At 42.1% G+C, this 23682-nt stretch overlaps 1 protein-coding gene across 2 annotated transcripts in view; it reads right to left on the bottom strand.

Moving 5' to 3' along the window:
• The window catches only part of KCNQ5 (potassium voltage-gated channel subfamily Q member 5), a 449493-nt gene that overhangs the window by 37297 nt on the left and 388514 nt on the right, over positions 1-23682 (bottom strand). For both annotated transcript variants that reach the window (XM_054975407.1, XM_054975414.1), the window contains exons 7-8: positions 15694-15789; positions 10008-10102 (exon numbers count right to left, since the gene is read on the bottom strand). In XM_054975407.1, coding sequence (XP_054831382.1) covers positions 10008-10102; positions 15694-15789 — 191 coding nt within the window. The remainder of the gene's footprint in view (positions 1-10007; positions 10103-15693; positions 15790-23682) is intronic.

Genomic DNA, 23682 nt, shown 5'->3' with positions numbered 1-23682 from the left:
ACAATTGAGAGGCTCCCATGATGGTCTGGTAATTGCTTATTCTAAGATTCAGTGCTGACATTGAGTATTGCCTTCTACCCATGGAGTCAATCTTCCTGCCCTCTTTATCACTAGGTGCTGAGGGAGGGCTAGGGTAATGTCTGACTTGCATTTCTTCCGTGATTAAAAAGGAAAGTGGTGGATGAGTTACCAATGCTGGCCAGGTATCTTGTTTAATTTTGTACAGCAGTTGTATTTTTCTGGATGTTGCTGGAAGAACAGCAGGTTTGTCCCAGATGTCAGTAATGATCTCACCAATGCATTCCAGAATAGGGAATGCCACAACTGGAGGTGAGTCAGCATACAAATGTCAGAGTATTTTGTCCTTGGTCTTTGGATATGAGGATGAAACATCTAGCTCCAGAGCCTGAGCCATCCTGGACTGCTCCAAGAGCATGTGTAAGTCTTCATAAACAGAGCCAGATCTAGGGTCAATGTCAGTATCATGTGATGGATTTGAAGCCGTCTCAGATACGAACTTGTATTGCGCAAATACAGGGTCCTCTTCATTCTCAGAATCAGCATATTGATGATATTCAAGCTGGGAAGGACATGGTGGAGGTATCCAGTGTTTCCCAGTAGAGGCTGAAGGTGCCAGTACAGAGGAGGACCAATGTTTTTCTGGAACCTCAGGCCACTGTCAGTAGCACAAATAATGCTGCCTATGGTCCTGGATGGAAGTTGCAGGTAAACTTTTGGATCCAATGAAGCTCTTGGATCTGATGATGATTGGTAGGGCATAAAGTCTCTTGGATCTGATGTTGGATGTGCATCTGACAACACATGAATGACCATGCCTTCCCTTAGAACTGATGGTGGGTGGACCCTTGGAGGTAGCTGGCATGATGGAGTAGACTCAGACCTGAACCACTGAATAGACTCTCTGCTTGGATCTAGCTTACAAGATTGTGGTATCTCAGGTTTGATAGCCCCCTATGACATTTAACAGTCAGGGTTTGACCTTGACCTTGATAAAACCAGAGATCCAGCCCTTGAAGGCTGTTCCTTCATGGCAGGCAACGTAGCTGTTACAGATTCAGTGCCTGTAAGTACTCTTTCCCAAAATGTGGCCTTCAAAGGGAGAGACCTTTAATTCCTGGCCTTAGGGGTGAACTGATGACAGTATTTACAGGCCAAGATGTTATAGCCTTTACTCAAACATAGGAGACACAGATCATGTCCATCCATTTGGGTCATTTTTGTTTGTACCTGGCACACTTCTTCAACAATGCCTTCAGAGACTTTTTGAGTCCTAGAAAGTCTCTGAAGGACCATTGCTGTGGTAGTGCTTACAAAAAATACTGAAGAACTGTCAAAGATGACAACGAAGATAGAGTACACAAGAAAAGTTCTTCTCTCATGGCAGCCTAGAGAAAACTGAGGGTAGAGGATCGCTTTTTCCTCAGAGCCCTTGACCATTTAGGTGGGAAAACAGGATCTCGTGTACTTGAGGAAAAGTGGCCCCTACTGAAGCATTAAAGGAACTAGTGAAAACTTTTTCTGAGTGGCAAGCCTGTGTATGCGCAGTCCAGATGTGCAACTGCACAGAAGAATGAAGATGAACATTCAGTTTACAAGATTGGTTCAAAATGGATGGATGACCATAACAAAAATGCTTTGAAATCTTGAAAGGTTTTGTTGGTGAATCACCTTGAAAATCTCAAACATTATTTTAATTTGATATGTGATAAACATTACATGTGGAGTTTTGATTATATGTATGTACATCATTTATTAATTAATGGATTCAGAATATGTGATCAATCAATCATATTTGAAAAAAACACTTTTGTAACTGATTGTGATGGATGTTAGAAGAGACTAAAACCACAGTTTTTAATTCACTGACTAATATAGGGTATAGATGGGGTTCCTATTCCTGAAAATGGAACAACTAAGTTTGCAATCACATGGAGCATTTGATCCAGTTTGGCAACTGAATGGGAGTGGGTTTTTTTTGGAGCATCCTATATGACATCATCCTCCAATCATCCTCCTCTTGGGTTTTCCTCTGCTTTGCTCCATTCTTTCCCAAACCTGTTTTGCTATGATATTTCTCAAAAAAAATCACAGCCAACACTGTTTTGCACTCTGTGGACAGGAATGTGTTCATTTTCAGTGTCATTTTCCTTGACTCACTCCCCCATGCTTCGCATTTCACCCCACCACCAGAAGCATTTTTCAGGCTTGGTGGTGGAGGTATTGATATAGCATTCTACTGCTAGAGCAGTACGTCAATTGCCATTTTTTAAAAAATGAAAAAGCTGCTGGGTGTGTGCGTGGCAGAGCTATCCTATCTCCTTCCCTTCTCCAGCATCTCCTTTTCTGACTAATTCTTCCCAGGTTCTTCATGGATAGAGTCTCTTTGATGCTGGGGAGAAGGGGTAAAACCACAAGGGACAGTCAAATCCAGCACCCCAGTGTGTCTGCGCCCTTTTACAAAAGATACACAAATACCTTGTAAAGGATGCAAACTCCTTTTCTCTCTCCCCCTCCCCCAATCCTCTGTGCACTGCATGCTGTTGAAAGCTTGCCTCTCCTTTGTCCTCTTACATTCACAAAATCTGCTTCTTCCTCGCCCTCTTAAACTTGAGGTGGCCACTGGAGAGCAGCACTTTCTTTTTGGGATGCCTCAGTGCAAGGGTGTAGGACAGCAGCTGCCAAAAGAGCTCCTCCAAAGCCTAGCATCTTTGCATGCCTCCAAAGTGGTCTCTTTTCTTCCTCCAAGGTGAGAAAGCATGTGCAATGGCAGCTCTTTAATCCTCAAGCTTGGCTTGGGAAGGGACAGGAGGCTTTTCAGCCTGTCTGCTTAGAGGATATGGCTGAAGCAAGGGAAGTGTGGGGAAGTCTTCTGTGTGTACATTCTGATACCCAGAAAATAGCTCTGCATTTGCAGCAGCAATAAGAATGACATGGAGAATAGTCACAGTGTGAAAGCAGCCCATATTCCAAACAACCACCAAAGGGGGAACTTTCTGTCCTCTAGGCAGAAATGTGAGAAACCCAGACTGCTTCCTAATAGAAACTCTATAAGGGATATGCGGCTTCCAAATAGAAACGCTATAAAGGATATGCATCTTTCCCCTTATATTTCCACAATGAAAAAGGCTAAAGCTTTTTTTTAAAAAAGGGAGGAGCAAATTCAGAGTAGCCAATAGACTGTGGCAATGCATCATTACCATGTTATACTCATTTTTAAAGCCCAACGTAACCCTCTAGTATTTTTGGAGAAATGTTAGTCATGGAAATCTGAGACAAAGAAAGTGTGGTTAAAACTGCTGTGTGGGTGCTTTATTGCTATTCCAAAAGCCTTTGCATTTGCAGCAGCAACAAGAGCTACATGGAAAATCCTTTTCATGTGGATCCAGTCCTAACTGTATATACAAATATCTTAAAGTTGCAAGGTTGGAGATGTGGAGGCTCCTGCAATGTCCTGCTACATCATTTCAGGGAACCCAGAAGTGATGTATGATAGCTCTAGGAATTGCCGGAAACTCTTAAGTAAAACCATAGTTTTCTCTGATTCACAGAGCTACCCTATATCACATCCAGGTTTTCCCCAGAAGTGATGTAGCTGCAGTACAGATACTGCTGGCATTTTTTTCTCCCACCAGTTTGGAATGGTGGCAGGCAAAAACGGCTGCCAGTGTGAGACCTCCCGCCATAACCACAGCCTGGCAATTTTAAGGTTTCCTTTTTCAACTCACAATCATTTTATCCTTCCCTCATGTAAGAGGCAGGAGACAGTGCACTCTTCCTCCTTCCCCACTGCAGCCAACCCCTCCACCCCCTGCCATGACTGTTACTTCATGCGGGTCCTGAACCCTTGGTGTGAGGGGACCCTTTCCCAGCTTTGGAAATAGCTGCTGCCAGAAGGAGGGAGCCAGGATCCAAGACAAAGGTTATTCTCTTATCATACAAAGGACAATAGTATCAAGTTCCCTGATTCTTTAAAATCAAGGTAGCCTAGCCAAGATGAGACAGTGCGGCAGTTCTTTCCAAGGAATCAAATTTCATCTATGGGATTGGTATGATAGACAAAGGATGTCTGCCTCTGCATAGGAATTAATGTACAGAAGGTAGAATGGCATATGGATCAGAGGGGATAACCCAATGCTAGGAAAATAAAAATGACAAGATGCAGAATTATCTAAAACGTGTAACACTGTTCATTCTTTTTGTAATAAAGAAGTTTCAATCAACCAGAACTTCAGCTACAGGCCTCAACAATTTCAAAGTTCTTATATACCACTGAAAGTCTAACATGTTATAAAGCTATAACACAATTCTCTTCTGTAGGCATGCTTTGGTGGTGGCTAGTTTCTAGTCTAGATTGCATTTCAATTTCCACAATTCACTCTTCGGCCTTCTAAATAGGAAGAAGTACTTTTTTCATTCTCATTGAGTAGCTATAGCTATCCTGTTTCTGACAAGCAAAGGAAGAGGATTATATCATCTCAGAAATGCATATGAAAAACCACTTGTTTGAAAAACACTAAAGCTATTACATCAAGGAGAGAAAGAGATACTGTAATATGAGAGTTCATTCAGACAAGCTTACCTCCCCCCTCCCTTCATATTTGTCATAATACGCCAAGTACCTAGTCTAATGCAGAATACGTGGGGGGGGGGGGAATACTAACGCAGAAAAATAGAATAGTTATTATAGCGGTGGAATTAACTCTTACATTCTTAGGATACTTTAAAAGAAGTTTCAGTTGCAATATTACAGTTTAAATTAATGTTGCTTAGCCAGTATTTCATATCCGTAATATCTGCATCTTTTCCAAATCAAATAAGGCAGTTCTAAGCAGTAATTAGCATAAACTGAACTAAATACTGGTCCTGTTTTTTGAACATAAGAAGCACACCTTGTTAAATTAAAAGAGGCCATAATTCATTGTGATAGATTCAAAACAAGATGGCACTCTATATTTTGGGAAAGACACATACAGGAATTTGAATTTATGAACTCTGTAATACACGTGGGAAGATTATTTCCTTTATCTCATGAAGTACCTGGCTTTGTTTAAATGTGTAAATACAGATTAAAATGTATTATCGAAGGCTTTCACGGCCGGAGAACGATGGTTATTGTGGGTTTTCCGGGCTGTATTGCCGTGGTCTTGGCATTGTAGTTCCTGACGTTTCGCCAGCAGCTGTGGCTGGCATCTTCAGAGGTGTAGCACCAAAAGACAGAGAGAGACACTGAGAGATCTGTGTCTTTTGGTGCTACACCTCTGAAGATGCCAGCCACAGCTGCTGGTGAAACGTCAGGAACTACAATGCCAAGACCACGGCAATACAGCCCGGAAAACCCACAACAACCACAGATTAAAATGTTAATTCAAAAAGTCTCAGCTACATGTAATGGGGAAGAATCAGCTTTGCAAGTCATATCCCTCCCTTCAATTAACTGCTACTTCATTTATCATAAGAAAAGACTCGAATAGATAGAAGTATTTTTAAGGCTTAATCCAGTCCTTATATTAGTAACCACTGGTATTTACTGCTAGGCTACATGTTACTTTAGAATGCATTATGTAAATGATACTGATTAGCATTGTGTTCCTGTCACAATAAGAATTTTATAAAAATCAGAATCCCATAAATTTTCTTTCTTGCCTTTAACTGTATCAAGCACGACCTGGTTCATGCACCATTATACAAGTATACTTTGAGCCTGCACTACCAAAAATGTACACACATTTCAAAAAAACATTTTAGACTTTTAATATATCAAACAGAAACACCACGAACCTGCTAGATGCTTCCCCTTGTTCTTTCCTTCAGTTGTCAAAGAATGGGAGGAAAGGGGGGTGTGGAGGAAAAGAAATGTGTTATGCTGGCAGTCATCGTTATATGGTTACAGAATGAGATAAATATTAAATTACAGTTGGATGTGTTAATTACATTAATATGCTTAATAATTAATATTTTATAAAGCAAATACAAAACATTCAAGCAGAAGGTCATGTCTACAGTGACATTAGAAAAAAATTGCATGCTCAACATGCTTAGTACATACCACCACAGAGTAAGTTGGCAAAGCACTTATTTAGGCAAAATGCAATGCTGACATGGATAACAGAAAGCTGCAGGCTTGTTATTATATCAATGTATATACAATAAAGAAGTAAGTTTAATTTCATCTCTGGGACTAGAATTTTCACATCAAAGGTCTGATGCCAGATGATTTTCTAAAGCTCTAAACAGTATTGTAGTATCTTTTAGTTAAGGCTGTGGCTATTTACGCAACCAAAATAATCTATGATTAAAACATACATAAGTATAAAGGTAGCAATACAAATTCCTTAAATAAATAAGTATTTTAAAATAAAACACTCTTTATTCATATTTCTAATCTCTGAAAAGTGTAATCTAATTAACTGTTTGAAGTCTGCTTGTACCAGAGTACCCTTGTGAGCTTGTTTTTATCAACTATTGAAAATTTACAAATCAGCTTTCTGCATCTGCTAAAATGGAAGGATGCCGATTGGGAAGGCAGAGGGTTTGGAAGGATTTACACTGCCCGCCCTTTATCACTAATAGACACAGGTAAGAGTTAGGACTTTTGTAGGATCTAGCACTTTTGCTGGAGAGGTAAACTGGGTGCTAAAAGTACCATTTTTCAGTTGCCACAGAAATTATCCCCTTTTTTAGACTCAGCCAAAACAGACATACTAATCACTATTATAGGAACCCCGAGTCTGGACTACTGTAACACTGACAACCTGGGGCTGCCCACAAAGACAATGTAGACGCTTCAGTTGATGCAGAATGTAGCAACAAAATGGTTGATTGCTTAAGCATTCTACATGTTACCTCGAGTTTATGATCATTGTACTGGCTGCCAATTTGCTTCTGTATTCAATTCAAGATGGATGCCACCCATATAGAGAGGCTCTGATCATCAGACCAGGGATTATCACCTGTTCCTTTACTCAGGGCAGTAAGAACTGTTTCTGCATGTGCTTGGGCCTACTTGGTGGCTGCTCCTGTTCTAGGAACAGTCTTCCTAAGGGTGTGAGGAAGGTGCTCAAGCAAACAAGGCAATCAAGGATTTTCCAGTGTGCTTGTAGTGACCTTTGAGTGGAGATTAGTCAGTATGATGGGAAATAAGTAACGGCATTAATGATGTAAACTACTAGGGTTACAGTCCCCCAATGGAGGCGGAAGATCATCTGCTCCCAGCCTCTGCCCCCCCCGCCACCTCTCACCTCGCCAGTAGGCCAGCGAGGGGCATGGGAGGCATGGGAATGGTCCTGGGAACCCTGCAGGACATTCCCGCACACTTCGGAGCACTTCTGTGTCGTGCTGGGAATGACATCGTTCCTGCACAATGTGGAAACAATGGAGTGTGCACAGGGCCAATTTAGTAAAAACTGGCCTCCATTTTTTTTTAGTAAAAATCAGCCCCACGAGTGCCCTGTTGCTTCCACGTCACGCCGGGAATGACATCATTTCCTACACAACATGAAAGTGGTCTGGAGTGTGCATGTGCTGTGTACATACGCAAGGAAAGTCTTCACATTGAACCCCCACCCCATGCCTCCTCCATTCTCTGCTTTCATTCCCAGGAAACCTGGCAACTCTATAAACCACTCTGTCCTCAAAATAGGAAAAAGCAGGATATAGGTATTTTAAGGATATAGGTATTTTAAATAAATAACTATCTAACCATGTTGTGGAGAATGGAAGAGAAAAAGATGGACAAACTACTCTGGTGTGGAATCTCTTTCTCATTCTCTCTCTTTCAAATGTTGCATGGACATTTGTCTTACTCATCTCAAATGACTACCCTGTTTTCTTGTTCTCATCCATATTAGTAGTAATGAGGATATTTGGCCATAATCAAAATGGTTTTAATACCCTCACCTATGTAAAGGTGCCCTGATATTTTTGTGAGAAGTAGTATTCTGTGAGAAGTAATGTACTACAGCAAAATTTTTATCCACACAAAAGAAAAAGGGAAATTTTTAAGCATATAAAACTCTAGCTCAGAATCGATTCATTTTTTAGTTTCTCCTGTTGCTATACTTCAAAAATAAAGCCGTTTTCACATTGCTTACTGGCCATGGAACATCGTGCCAAGCTCCCAGAACGACAGCATCTTCCTGGCACGAGTTCCCATCATAAATCCAGTTCTTGCACGATATTGTGCCAGGAAGATGCTGTCGTTCCGGGAGCTTGGTGCAATGTTCCGTGGCTGGTAAGCAGTGTGAAAACAGCGTAGGTGACATTTTAAAAAATATATGGCAATAGCTAAGCTGTATAAAAACCATGATAAAAGCCAGTCCAAACTAAAACTTTTTACTTCTGAAAAATTGTTCAGGTTGCCAATGCAAGAAAATTCGATTATTGTGGGGTATCTACACAGAACAGTTCTTGGTCTTCCTAGTATTCCTTGCCAGTGTTGTTGCCATCATCTGTAGAAGCAATCTCAACTGATTATATAGATTTTAAATGTGATTATTCTTCTGTTAATGTGAAATTTCTGCCAAAATTTTGTGGAATTCTGTTTAACTTGGGTAATAAGCTTATTTCTCCTGATCCAATTCTTCTCTCATCTCAGATGAGGATACATGGTTATAGTTGATGAGTATATCTGAAGTGATACTGCCTAAAATAGGCATTATTTAGGAAATGTAAGCATGTGGCTAGATCTCCCAGTGTTCTCTTTCTTTAGTAGAAGGCTACTAATTTGATTGAAGAAATAGCAATGTGGTGTGTGTGTGACTCCTCTGATCTATCCCTCCTCAGCTGCTATTAGCCTTGCTGTGGAAACATATAGATACCTGAGGGTGCCTGGAAGTTTTCCTCAGAGTGGCCTGATAGAGACTTTGGTGTGGGGAGGGGAAGAGATTTCAACTGGAAAAATCACACAGGGGGAAAGATTACCACTCCCCCAGCGCAAGTGCTCTAATAAAAATGAATGTCCCCATGGCTATTTTAAAATTTAACAGAAAGGAAATCAAATCACATATGTCTCATGTCCTGTTTGTTTTCCAAAAATATCTGCATTTTCAATAAGCACAACAGTAGAAAATCACATCATCCTCTCTGAAAAGAGATGTTTCCAAGGGATCATATCCGTACAAAATAACTAATGAGAATGAAGGGTAATTCCTGTGCAAATGTTTATTGCTAACACCGTCCTACTCAGGTTTCTTGCAGTGGCTCTCAAAGGACAACAAGGACAACAAGCTTCTAATAAAAATATAGAACTGTATAGAAAATTCTGCATTGTAATTTGAAACTTGTTTATAGTGATTTAACCAATTGCTTGAGTTTCTTTGAATCTTTTTCTGGTCTTAACTTAAGGCTGTAAGCCAAAACCTTTGTCGTTAAAAATTAATATGGCCCATTGACCTCTGTGAAGAAGTGCTGATTTATACAGCCAAGGATTCTTAAGTTCCAAGACTGAGGGAAACCTGCTTTTTATTCTCTCTGTAATCACAATTAGCATGAGTTATGAAACAAAGAGCCAATGGAAGTCAGCAGGTGTAAGCTTCTATAAATCCACAGTGAATATGTTCCTAACTATATGAAGTAGAATGATTTAGTATTAATTGAGTCACACACAGGTGATATTTTGCCTAGATGCTATTAGAAAGATTAACTTTTGGCAGGCCTTTGATGACTTGGTGGGAAAAAATTCTGTATCTTTACTGTTATAGTATTTCAGAAGTAACAGAAAATGGGACTTAGATTTGGATTATTATGTTTGAATGAGTTCCTTAATTAACAGTGTAATCCTAAGCAGAGTTACTCCAGTCTAAGCCCACTGACTTCAATGGGCTTAGACTGGAGTAATTCTTAGAATTTCACTGTAAATGAATAAAATAGAAACAGGCAGAGACTGGGAAAAGAGAGAAAGAAAGCAAGACAACAAGGCAAACCAAACACTGATTTTATAAGCTCAAACAGACATTAAGAACAGCACCAGCTGCCATATTTTTACCTACTTTGTAGGGCTGCAGGTATGCAAGGCCTTCAAATGAGGCTTCCAGGTAGCAATGGAAACCGATTTCTCATCAGCCGCATAACTACGCCATACACACTACGTGCAGGATATATGATAAAGAAAAAAGGCAAGAGGGAGCAGGGGATAAAACAAAAATGGAAAAGCATATTAGTAAACCAATACAAGTCATGGCTTTTTTGTATCATTCATAGCACTGATACATGCCTGAGGGATGGAAGAATACTGTCATAATATCGCCAGGTGGCTGTCAGGTTTGTTCGTCTGGAATCAGTAGAATAAAACCGCCAAGCTGCCTGGTGTAAGAAAACAACAGAAAGCACAAAGGAGCCAACAATATATGAAATGAAAGTAGCACTACTATTACTGTGGAAAATCTGGATTTTGTTCTAGCTGGAAGCAATATCTGTTGTGCTGGTTTAAATATTTAGTTTAATAAGAGTTATGCTAGCACAGAGCAATTAAGACTGGGTTTGTAAGCATTTAAACTAATATAAAAATAAACTGGAACAGCATACATTACTTACGGGGACCAGGTCACCCATTAATATAAAATGATGTAACGATGAAGACTTTAAGAAAGCATTTTGCCATTCTATGTTTGATGCATGCAACTGGCTCTAGGTGTTTCTGTTCTCATAGGCCACACAGCAATATGGGGGTGAAATTTTGAAATGAGAACTCCTCTGTGCTCATTCTTATCCATTATGGTATACCAGTAAGTATATTATAGAATCCACAGTGAGCAATAGCATGGACATTCCATTGTTAGTTCTATCCCTAGATCTTCTAATTCCACAATTCTACAATGGGAAGGATAACCAAGTTAAAAAAACAACTGTTGTTTCATCAGTGAATGTCTTATGCAGTTGTAAGAAAAAGATAAGCACCAATAAATATTAATTAATGCTTTAATGATCCTTCCATATGACTGTACGTTACAGTTAAAAGCCTCTTAACAAATATTCTCCTTGTCCTCATCTATCAAGAATTCTGAGTTATATTCACTCTTATGGATAACCCTGGAATAAAGTGACATTTTTAACAATGTGTGCTCTGTTATTCACATGTTCTAGGATGAGTCAGTATTATGTACAATACATGTACCACTGTGACTTCTTGCTGAAAGTACTAATTACAAATCAGCGAAGAAAGTGAATTTGTACCCTTTGTTTTCATGTTCAAGAACAGTCTGATATCTGATAGACAGGATGATCAAAAATTCTACACGCTGTGGGTAGAATAAAAGTTTTCTATAAACTCAGGAAACCTCATGTATGCAGGAAAATCTGTTTTTAGGGGGCAATGAGTTAAAAAAAACCCTCAAAACCAGCAAGAGCAATATCTGAGTAGGCTAATGGATCACCAAATTTTTTTTTCTGTTTTGTTGGTGCTTTGGGTTTCCATAGCAACCTAAAATGGTGCCGGATGTTATGGTAGCAATCTGGCCACAACTAGGAGATGAGCTAGGCAGGGGATAGGGAAGGAAAGCTAGGAAGGGAAAAGTTGGATAGGGAAGGAGAGATTAGATGGGCTGGAGGGGTAAGGAAAAAGCAGCAGTCATGAAAAGCAGATGGGTGAAGAGGTGGAGCAAGAGGCATCAGGGACAGAGAGAGAGAAATAGGAGCTGAAGGCAGTAGGGGAAGATGGACTAGTAAAGTTGTGAGTGGGATCAGAGCCAGCAGAGGGACTGGAGGAACTGTGAGGGGGAAAGTGGGAGACAGCAAGGGGGAAGAGCAGAGCTAGTGCAAGCCCTTTAGAGAAGATGTGATCTGGCTTTTCAATCCATAAAAGAAGGAAGCATAAATAAAAATCAATATGAGAATACTTTTGGTCCCCTACATTTATATATTTTTAAAAAAAATCAGAATAGATCCCTTCGGGCAACATATGGGATACATTTTAGGTATAAATACTTGTTGATTGAACCAGGTATAAAAAACAGTTTAGAGAATTGCAGAGATAACATTCCATTCACATCAATATGGTAAAATCTACTGCACTGAAAGAAAATGTAATGAAACAAAGCAGTAGTTTAAAACACCAAATAAGTTAACATTTTTATTTACTTTGATTCCTTCTACACATCAATGCCACCACTGTTAAGGCACCCATCGTTTTAGGCAAAAAATAGTATGTTTGATCATTCAAACTGTTGTACTGAATTGTATTAGAAACAATTCTTTGGACAGAGTTCTCTTCATTTGAAATGAAAGTATTAGCCTTGGCACACTGTCAGAGTTCCATTACTAAGAATTAATTAAATGTGGGCGAGTGTGCTATGCTGTCATTTAATCTGTCATTTTTTTGTATAAGTTCTGCGTTTTTCTAGAAAACTGTACTGCAAAGTGTGTCATGCAAAACATTGTGCAGTCTGTAGCCTTCTAGTTCTTTTTGAATGATTATCTGTTGAAAGTATATCAGTGTATCAACTGAACAGTGGAATACTGTGCATGAAATTTATCAAAGGCAGCTCCCACATGGCAAGGAATCTCCACGTTGTTTTCCTCCTCACTGTGAATGGAGAGGCAAGTGTGTTGGTGACGGAACGTCCAAATGTGGAAGTTTTCTGTGTACTCTGCTCTGTCTTTTCCCCTGACTTTTCTGTCCCATACATGCTTCATATCAACTCCATATCGGCTCTTAGGGTAGTGGGTTATCACAGGTGCCACAGGGACTCACTGCCCCCTTTTCTGTTCTTTTCTTTACATACACACCACAATGATACTAAGTTGCAATAGTTATAGCACTATAGCACTATAGCAATTATTGATTTTCTTTAAAAGTCCTCTTTGATGGCATAGCAAGAAAATAAATGTTGAGAAAGTGGTCCTGAGAGAGGTTGACAAAGAGAAAATGAAGCTGATACAGGCAAGACCTTTGCAGGACAGGAAAATGCATTCCTTCCAGTTGGTGTACCAGTGCACCTGAATTGTATTGTTGTAAAAAAGATCAGAGTAAAGCTGGTTCGGGAAAGGCCATAGTGAGGATGGGGGAAACTGAGAAACAGGATGACTGCAGCATGGCATTGTGTTGAGGCTCGAAAAAGAGCATTCTGGTTTGGAAGCCAAAGTGGAGGAAAACCACCACGCGGAAGCAGTCAGCTCTGCTGAAATCAACCAGGTTGTTAATACATATGTTAGTGGAAAGTTGCTCTGTCCAGTCCAATTGCTCCAGTCCGATAAACACCTAGACTTGTGGTTGCAAATCGTTTTTTAAAAAACTTAAATATTATCAGTTGATTGATTAATGCAGAGGCAAGAATAGAAGGGGGGGCCCTCCCAATAGCTGATGGGTAGAAATTCAGTTTTTTAAAATAGCAAAGAACCCAGTAGCATCTTTAAGATGCATCTGACAAAGAGAGCTGTGGCTCTCGAAAGCTTATGCTATAATAAAGTTGGTTAGTCTTAAAGGTGCTACTAGATTCTTTGCTATTTTGCTACTGCAGACTAACACAGCTAAGTCCTCTGAGTTTTTTTAAAAAAGAGCTATGTGCGTTTATTTAGTACATTTTTCTACAACCCTTCCTCTGAAGAGATCAGGTTATGTACATTGTTTTGGATCGCTGTAGACACATTTTATCCTCGCAACAATCTGAGATAGATTAGCCTGAGAAAGAGGGACTGTCCCAAGGTTACCCAGAGAACTTCATGGCAGAATGGGGATTTGAATCTGGGTCTTCCAGATCACAGTCCAATGCTCTAACCACTACACCATGCTGGCTCTCCGGCTCTACTGAATTGTTTCAAATATTTTGAACAGAGATCTCTTCATTTGCATGCATACCTAAATGCCTGATCAGCCTCACTTGTTTCTTATCCAGCTAGAAATGTATGTGTGGAAGCCTGATTCCATGTGCATGTGACTCCAAGCAGAAGTGATATGATGGTGTTTATTAAGACTGGGCAGATCAAACTTTTGATCAGACTCTGACTGATCAAAAAGATCTGGTCCATAGACTAGTAAAATATTGCCATATAATTGTTAAATATTTTTAATATATTAACTCGATTTAGAATTAACAAAAAATACTTTAATCATGAACAAGTTTGAATAATAACAATTAAACAGGTTGTTTCAGATAGGTAGTGATGTTGATCTGCATTAGGACAGCAGGATTTAAGTCCAGTGGTGCCTTGGAGACCGATAAGATTTTCAAACTTTTGAGAGTCAAAGCTCCCTTGCATCTGCATAGGCTATATGTGAGGCTGGGGCCCTGGGCAATGATGATACATATGCAACTGTTGGGGAAGAATTTGGCCCAAACTTTATTGATTACAACCACTGGAGCATTGGTGAGGCATAAGGCATGGATCCATGGCACTGAATTTATTTATTATATTAGATTTTTAGCCCGCCCTCCCCGCCAGGTGGGCTCAGGGCAGAGAGGCGGGCTCAGGGTGGAGGCCCACTTGAATGACCCACTTGTCTGTTAGGCACCAAACACAGGATAGCAGGAGATGTAGCACTTGCTTGGGCCTAACCCTGGTAGTATATGCCACCCAGTTTGAAGCCTGCAACAGCCCCTGATCTGGGTACGTACCCTTCAGTTTCCATCAGATCCCTGAAAGGGATCCTGAAAGAGGGTGAGCAGACCAGCCAATGGTCAACTGATCTGCCCTGAAACTGCCAAGATGTGACAGGCATCCCGGCTGAAGCGAGCAATAGAACAGCAGGAGTCCAGTGGCACCTTGGAGACCAACAAGATTTCAGGCTGTAAGCTTTCGAGAGTCAACACTCCCTTTGTCAGATACAGGTATTTGACAAAAGAAGCTTTGACTCTCAAAAGCTTATATTCTGAAAAACTTGCTGATCTCTAAGGTGCCACTGAAACCAAATCTTGTTGCAATAAAATAGATTGGCACTTAGTCAATTGACCTATAAAATATTGTTAATTAACTGCCTAATATTTGACCCTGGCCAAATATTGTCAAGTATTTCATGAACCCAAGAAAGTCATTGTGTGGGTGGCAACTTCCCTGTTTCACTTCCTTGTAGTGAAATTTGCTAGAATAGAGAGGAGGGATATTTCTCCTCTAGATTTGCAGCAGTTACAGACAGACAAAACAGCATAACTCACTTCTACCAGCTACCTCCTGCAACTGAAGGCATCTTCTTGCTTAGCACAACTGAACCTCTAAAAAGTATTTGGAGATGATCACATTTACAGCAGGTGACGAGAAGCATTTCTGTGTGCTAGATTTGCCCTGACTGCTCCAGAGTTGGAAGGGAAGCAGTCCTCATTCATGCGCTTGCAAGCAAGTGACCGTATAATAAAATTAAAATGGTAAACTGCTATCTAAGCATTCATGGTGATGGGGGAAAGTGTTGTCTGGACACAGCTGACTTACGGTGACCCCATAGGGTTTTCAAGGCAAGAGACTCTGAACTTCCTTAGTGGTCTCCCATCCAAGCACTAACCAGAGCTGACCCTGCATGGCTTCCAAGATCTGACAAGATCAGGCTAATACTCCATAGAATTTTAGACAATATTTGACTGATCAATTGACTGGCATGCCTGTCCTAGGATTTACTGAACGTGCTGTGTTATGAAATATCTTGCAAATAATTTCTATATTTCTTTTAACCTCTACATGACAGATATTGTAAATATTTCCTAAAATAACATTTACAAATTATTTTTAAAACTGGATTGGTTTGCTACTTACTTGAATTAAACTGGCAGCAGGATTCCTTCTTTTCTCAAAATGTTTCTGACGATGCTGTTCCTGTACTTTTAATGCAAATCCTGACCCAAGAATGCCCTGGAAGAACATTGTGACAACAAATGGTCATGGGTCAGGGCAGTAATTTTGGTAAAGGTTAAAAGTACAAGAGTTCTAAAATCATACAGATACAAACACAGTTCCATTTGTAATTATAAGTTATACGATGGTACATATAATCTTACAATTATAACATGTAATGACTCACTGGTACAATTGGGAGAGAAACCATCACATTTAAGAACCAAAGAAGATAAGGACTGTGACAAGTCCTGTGATCTTCCTTCCTATGAAGCATGGAGAGATACAATTCAAAAATTAGTCAAGGTGGACAGCAGGGATGATACTGAGTCTTTTACTCAGCCACACTTTTGGTTCGCTGTTTTCCCAGCCATTTTTTTCTGGTGGGGGTTTCTTCCAATCATGATTCTCCACTGGGAGAAAAAGCCATCCTAAGTTTATAGTGATTTAGGGATTTGGTTATCATCCAGTTCTGACACAAGGGTATACAACCATCACATGGTCCTTATATATTACTCAGCAAACTCATCTTTTCAAACTCCAAGTACTATTTTGCCACTGCAAAGGGGCATTAGGAGACTGCCATCTGGAGAGGAGAACTGGAAGGCAAGAAAAGGATGCTTAATGTTTCTCCTTGTACTTATCCTTGTTGGACCTCTCACTCCCTAGATGCCTTTTATAGAGGGTTGCCAACCTCCAGGTGGGGCCTGTCAATCTTGCAGAATTACAACTGATCTGCAGGTTGTCAGGTGCTCAGGATCACCTGTCATATTCAATACCCTCTGCAGCTGAAGCTGACACTGTTGGGGTAATTCTGTGAAGTGAAGTCTCTTGAGAGTTACCTGGCATCCTTACAGATTTGCTAGGAATGCCTTTCTTAATCCTCAGACCTAACTCACTGTAGACTCCTAACTCTGAGCCATGGCGGCTGAGGGAGGCAAGGGGACTGGTGTAGCAGAGCTGACCAAGGGAAGCCTTAAAGACCTTGCCAAAGATCGTGGGCCCAACACGGGAGCATTGGCTGGAGCTGGTGCAAGACTCCGCACAGGTGTTTCCTGGCAGTGGACCCTGGTGTAGTGGACCCTGCAAGTGGCATTGGCCAGGAGGGAGCTGGACCTGAGAGATCGTCGGAGGGCTCAACTCTACAGACCATCCCTGATCCAATGGGATGACTTCCCTGAAGAAGGAGAGGAAAGTAATGAAGAATCAGGAAGGAGGGAAATGCTGGAAGCGCCCTCCGTGGAAGAAGTGCAACAGATTTGAGCCGAGATGGGGGAGATGAGGTATGAATTGTATGCTTTCATGGAGAATATCCAACAGATGATGCAGGCGGCCATTCAATCCGGTCTCCTGAGAGGCCAAGGCAGCCAGCTGGGTCAAGCTGCCCAAGGGCCACAAGACCAGCCGCTCATCCCTCCCCCAGATGGGCAAGGGGCACCAGCACTGCAAGGGCAGGCACCCATCCTTCCCCCAGACAGGCAAGGAGCCCCAGTGCCAGCTGGCCTACCGGCACAACCTGTACACCCAGCTGGGCCAATCCCTAGACATCTGCCGCAGCTGCCATGGGGGCTATGGAAACTAGAAGCCCGCTTTGAGGGGGACCCAGAGGAGTTGGAGTACTTCCTAGTGCAAGCGGCAAAATTCTTGAGAGAATGGGACCGCACCTTCCCTGATGAAGCCAGCCAGGCGAGCTACTTGGGCTCCCAGTTCAGGGGAGAAGCGGCCAAATGGTATGTGAATCTCTACACAGCTCGAGTTCTGGAGCTGCAGAGTGTGAGAGCCTTCATGCGCACAATGCGGGCACAGTACAAAGATCCCCTCAATGGAGAGAAAGCAAGAACCAAACTGAAGTGCATGCGGCAGGGGAAACACCCAGTGCGCAAGTTTGCAGCCAAGTTCAGAGCCTGTGCTGCCAAAGTTCAAGATTGGACTGAATTGGTGAAGGTGGAGTTTTTCTGTGCCGGCTTGAATCCAGACTTAGTGGCCAAAGCCATGGTGCAAGATGACCCACGTACCCCGCTGGGGTGGATACAACTGGTATGTGAGACTGAAAACAGAGAGGAGTTGTAAAGCTACTTCGCTTGCAACACCAAACCGATCAACAGCGGGGAGCTGCTGAGAGAGGAGGAGGAGACAAGCCTCGCATGAGAGGAACAGTCCCATCAGGCAAGATGGAGAGGAGGAGGAATCAAGGTTTGTGCCTAAAGTGTGGCAGGGCGGGCCACTTCGCTGCAGAATGCCAGAGGTTGAGAAGAAGTCCCTCCAAGAGAAAGATGGGGCTCTGGAGCAGCCTGGCCAGGAGGCTGAGGCAGGGAAAAGCAGCAGCCCCAGCTTGCCTGAGATGAGGCAGAGTAGCATTTGAAGTGCACCAGAAGACAGTGGTGGCCGGGATGGTAGAAGCACCCGAGAGGCCAGAAGAGGGATCTCCTTCCAGCAGTGAGGAAGAGTCAGCAGGAAACTGCACAGACCTGCTGTGACAGGCACCCGTCAGCAGGTCAAAGAAGAGCAGGTGCCAAGCATGGTGAGAGAAAAAGGAACCTCGTTTTTCCTCCCCATTATAACAGTGCACCCTAGAAGGGGGACACATATTAGGGTGAGAGCTCTGTTCGATTCAGGGTGTAGAAGGGACCTAATTGCTCCAGCCCTAGTCACAGGCCTGGGACTGGATCTGGTGAAATTAACAGAGCCTATTAGATTTGAGCAAATGGATGGCTCTCCTATGAATGGGACTCCCTGTACCTATGAGACTGAACTGACCCAAGTTGGAATGGGGAGTCATTGGGAGGAAAGAACTTTTGTAGTAAGCCCAACTGCAAAATTTCCAGCAGTTTTAGGAGTCAGATGGCTATATGATCATGACCCATACATACAGTGGAAGATGGAGCGATTATGTTTCCCAGCTGAGGATTGCCAGAAACATGTGTGGAACCCCAATGGGGTGCCACCCCCTCTCCCATGCCTGAAACTGTATGCCCAATGAGAGATGAAATTGATGTAATGCACCCTGAGTACCAAGACTTAAGTAGGGTCTTTGAAGAACAAGAGGCAGACGCATTATCCCCTCACAGGGCAACAAACTGTGCTATTGAACTGATCGCTGGGCAGAACCTTCCTAAGAGAAAGCCGTATTCCATGAGCCCAGCTGAGCAAACAGTTTCACAAGTTCATTGACAAAAACTGGGAAAGGGGTTTTATTTGACCCACAAGTTCCCCTCATGCTGCCACAGTGTTCTTTTGCAAAAAGTAGGATGGTGGCTTACATTTGTGCATGGATTATCAAGGGATTAATGCCATGTCAGAGTCAAATGCATATCCGCTTCCCCTCATTAGAGATCTGCTGGGAGTGGTAGCCAAAGGAAAGATTTTCACCAAACTGGACTTAAGAGATGCTTACTTCAGAGTACGCATCAGGGAGGGGGACAAGTGGAAAATGGCCTTTAACACCCCCCTGGGACAGTGCTTAGTCATGCCGTTCTGACTGCAAGGGGCACCTGGAGTCTTCATGAATCTGATTAATGAAGTGTTGCATAAAGATCTGTACAAAGGCGTGGTCAGTTTTTTAGATGACATTCTGATTTATTCTAATGATTATGACTCACATGTGAAGCTGGTATGAGAAGTTTTGAGTACCTTTTATAAGAACTGTATGCAAAATTGCCAAAGTGTGAGTTTCATAAAACTGAGCTTGACTTTCTGGGCTACAGAGTATCCAAAGAGGGACTTGAGATGGACCCTGCTAAGGTCAGAGATGTGTTGGGATGGGAAGCTCCTAAAACGAGACGGCAATTACAATCCTTCTTGGGCTTTGCAAATTTTTACAGGCCATTCATTAAAAACTTTGCCCAAACTGCACTACCTTTAACAGACTTTTTAAAAAAGAAAGGAAAAATACCAGAAGGAATAAAACCAATGCTAAACTGGATTGGATAAATGAATGCAAGCAGGCATTTGAGAGGTTAAAAACCCTGTTCACCTCTCAACCTGTATTATGCCACCCAAATGAAAACAAGAAGTTAATTGTGTAAGTAGTTGCAAGTGATGTAGCCATGGGAATGATTTTACAAGAGGGCTCTAATGGAGAGCTACACTCCTGCGCTTATGTGTCCAAAAAGTTTTCAGAGACAGAAAGACACTGGTCAGTTTGGGACAAGAAAGCAGCAACCATCAAGTTAGCCCTATCCACTTGGTGACATTGGCTGGAAGGGGCAAAAGTACCCTTCAAGATTTGAACTGATCATAAAAATCTAGAAGCATGTAGATCACCCCATAGGTTGAGGGCAAAGCAGCTCCGGTGGGCAGAGTTTTTCTCAAAATTTCAATTCACACTCAAGCATCTCCCACGGAAGCCAAATTTCTTAGCAGAAGCTCTGTCCTGCCTCCCTCAACAGAAAAGTCAAAGAGAGGAAATTGTTGAACGTATCATCACACCCACACAGTTGGGAGGGGCAAAGCTGACATGCAGGCAAGCACAAAAACTTCTCGCTTCCCCCATAGAACTCCTGGCTGGAGATAGTCAAAACAGAACAGGAAAAGGAGGGGGAGGAGGGTTTGCAAGATTCTCTGAAGGAGGAGGAGGATGGATGCTGGTATCGACATGGCAAATTGTACATACCAGCAGCCCTGAGGAGGAAGGCGTTAGCAAAATGTCACGATGACAAAACAGCAGGGCACTTCAGGTTTGTAAAAATGTTGCATTTAACACAGAGGCAATTCTGGTGGCCAGGAATGTGGAAAGACATATCTCAATATGTATCCAGTTGCCCTATTTATGTGATTGGGGAAAAGACGGGGCGAGAGCAGGGGCGGGGAAGCCTCTAGGTCTCTTATAACCGGTAGAGACCCCCTTGCGACCTTGGTCTACCATCTCCATGGATTTTATCACCGACCTTCCCCCTTCTAAGGGAAAAACTGTAATTTTAGTGGTGGTTGATTTATTCTCCAAATAAGCACATTTCATACTCCACACAGCAAAGAAACTAGCCAACCTATTTGTGCAGAATGTGATATGTTTACACTCTTTCCCAAACAAGATAATTTTTGACAGGGGGAGTCAATTCGTTGCCAACTTTTGGTGGGAACTCATGAAGATAACAGGAATCGAGCAGGGGTTAATCTCCGGCCATCATCCAGAGACAGACAGAGAAACAGAACGCACTAATCAGATACTGGAACAGTTCCTGAGATGTTATATCAACTATCAATAAGATGACTGGGTGGAATTCTTGCCTTATGCAGAATACTGCTACAATAATAGCCTACACAGCTCCACGGGGAAAACACCCTTTCAAGTGACTCAAGGTTTTGAAGGAAAGCCTCTGCCAGTGCTAGGCACAGACCCAGACATAAAGGGGTGTGTGTGTGAATTGAAGCACTGGTGGGTTAGAATTGTGTCACAGTGGGATGTAGTGAAACAAACGTTGGAGAGGGCTAAACATGCTTATAAACTCCAGGTCAATAAGAAACGTTCACCCCCTTGGGACCTGAAGGTGGGAGACAGTGTTTATATATCCACAAAGAATTTTAAAGGAACACAACCCAGCAAAAAACTAGGATGGATGTACCTGGGTCCTTTCAAAGTAATCCATATAGTCAACGATGTTACTGTTGTACTACAATTGCCAAAAAATTTGAAGCATGTGCACCCAGTTTTCCATTTCAGCCTCCTCAAAAAGGACCCTGGACTTGACAAGTCCTGACCCCGTGGCCCCACCTTCAATCTTTATAGACTGACAGCCCCATCAGGAGGTTGAGCTCATTCTGGACTCCAAGTGGAAGGGGTGGTGGTGCTGGACTACCTAATTCAATTGAAACATTTTCCAAAAAGCCAGGTTGAATGGGTTAAGTCTACTGATGTGAGAGCCAAGAAACTTGTTTGAGCTTTCCATAATAAATACCTGGGGAAACCAGGGCGGGGGGGGGGGGGCACTGATCTTCAGGGGGAGCAGAATGTCAGGTGCTCAGGATCACCTGTCATATTCAATACTCCCTGAAGCCGAAGCTGATACTGTTGGGGTGATTCTGTTATCTGAACCTGGGGTGGGAAACTGAGAACGGAAGGTGTTTGTTCCTGTTGTAATCTCTCATGAGTCTGGGAGCCTGCTTGGCCTTGAATTACACAGCCTGTTTTCCTGTCTGCAGAGTTAGAGGACTGTTAAGAGAAAGGGTGGGGATTAGGAGTAGCCTTGGGGAACCTGTATCTGCATGATACTTGTCTGTAGCTACCAGTCCTAGCAAGGATGGCATAAATGGATGATACTGGTATCTTATCAGTAAAGAACTTTTACTCATGAAATCTCTTGAGAGTTGCCTGGCATCCTTTTACAGGTGAGAGATCCCCTGGAGAAAATGACTGCTTTGGAGGATAAGATCTCTGGCATTATATCCTGCTGAGGTTCCTCTCCTCCCCAAACCTTGCCTTCCCCAAACTGTACCTCCAAATCTCCAGGAATTTCCAAAACCAGAGTTGGCAACTTTACCTCCATATCACAGGTGAGCACAGATGAATTTCACTGTGTATCTAGAACCCTGGAAGTGGTGGGAATATATGGCACATTTGGAAGAGACTCTCTCCTAAACTTCCTTTGGCTGGGTAACATGTAGTACTGGCCCAAGTCTCACTGAAATAGCTGAAGCTTAAGTACTTTACTGTGCACTTAGGACCTACTGATTTTAATTGGACTTCAGTGCACTTAACCTTGACTTGAATGAGTCCAATTGTCTTGATTTAGTGACTGTGCAGATAGGAAATTGCAAATTTAGCCAGGAATTTTATTTACTTCTTTCAAACTGTAGCATACAATAATACATTACGGGTTCTTGATTAGTCACCTCTAAGTTAAGAAAAGTGGTTTCCAGTACTGTGAAGAATGCCTATTTATCAAAAAGAGAGCTTAAGGGTAATCTAATATTAGAAACAGGACTTTGGGATTATAGTACATGCACTTCAGTACTATGCTAAACTACCTGAGTGCATACCATCTCACATGCTGCACCCCACAAGGTTTATTGAACTGGAAAATATCAATAGAAATAAGTAAACTGCAGCCAAGGAATATTTACTCAAAATACTGGGACCTTCTCTCCCAAAAGGTCAGGCTACCCCTACTGTCAGCATCAGTGAGGAAGGGGTACCACTTTTATTGTGTTTGAGGTGGCCCAAACAGGTGGCTACCTTCTTTCCTGCCTGCAGCAGCTACCATTCCAGAGAGGGCAATCCCATTCCCAGAAGTAATATTCCAAGTTACAAGCTGTAAGGTAAGTGCCTCTTTCATAACGTAATAGGGAACAGCGTGCCTGGAGGGGTTAATGACTTCTTCACTTCTTTTAGTTTCTTAAGAAAAATAATGAAGAATATTCATAATTCTGCTAAAATGCTCAGAAGGATAGAGCTGTATTTTCTTTAACCTTCTGTAAGAGGAGAATGTTCATTTTGGATACTTTCAGATAATAAACGAATGACAGGAATAATCACTTGTCACAAATGTCTGGAAAACTGAATGGATTTGTATGAAAAACACATCAATGTACTGATTCTTACATCCTCACGGAAAGCACGCTATAAAGAGATTTGCTGAACAAATCAAGTATTATTTTCTTTGTGGGCAACACTCTACCAACATCAGGAACATCCCAGACTCAACTTGGGTTCTCCACACCCACAGCAGCTGTGGGGAATGCCTGTTCAAAAATAAAGGAGAGCCCAAATGGCTTTGGAATGCCATCACAGGGGAAGAAAGAACTCTCTCCCCTCAAGCTGTTACTCTACGTGGAATGGACCCCTCCCTGCTCGCTATTTTGGAAAATGACTTTAGGGGATTGGCAGGAACTTGGACCCAACTCTTTAAAAGCCCACATGCCTATGGACACAGACCTTGGAGCCAGGAAACCAAGTCCTCATTAGCCATAAGACCC

This window comes from Eublepharis macularius, chromosome 1, assembly GCF_028583425.1.
Source record: "Eublepharis macularius isolate TG4126 chromosome 1, MPM_Emac_v1.0, whole genome shotgun sequence".
Taxonomy (NCBI): Eukaryota; Metazoa; Chordata; class Lepidosauria; order Squamata; family Eublepharidae; genus Eublepharis; species Eublepharis macularius.
Note: the sequence above shows the minus strand (reverse complement) of the source record. Positions and strands in the feature narration are given on the sequence as shown.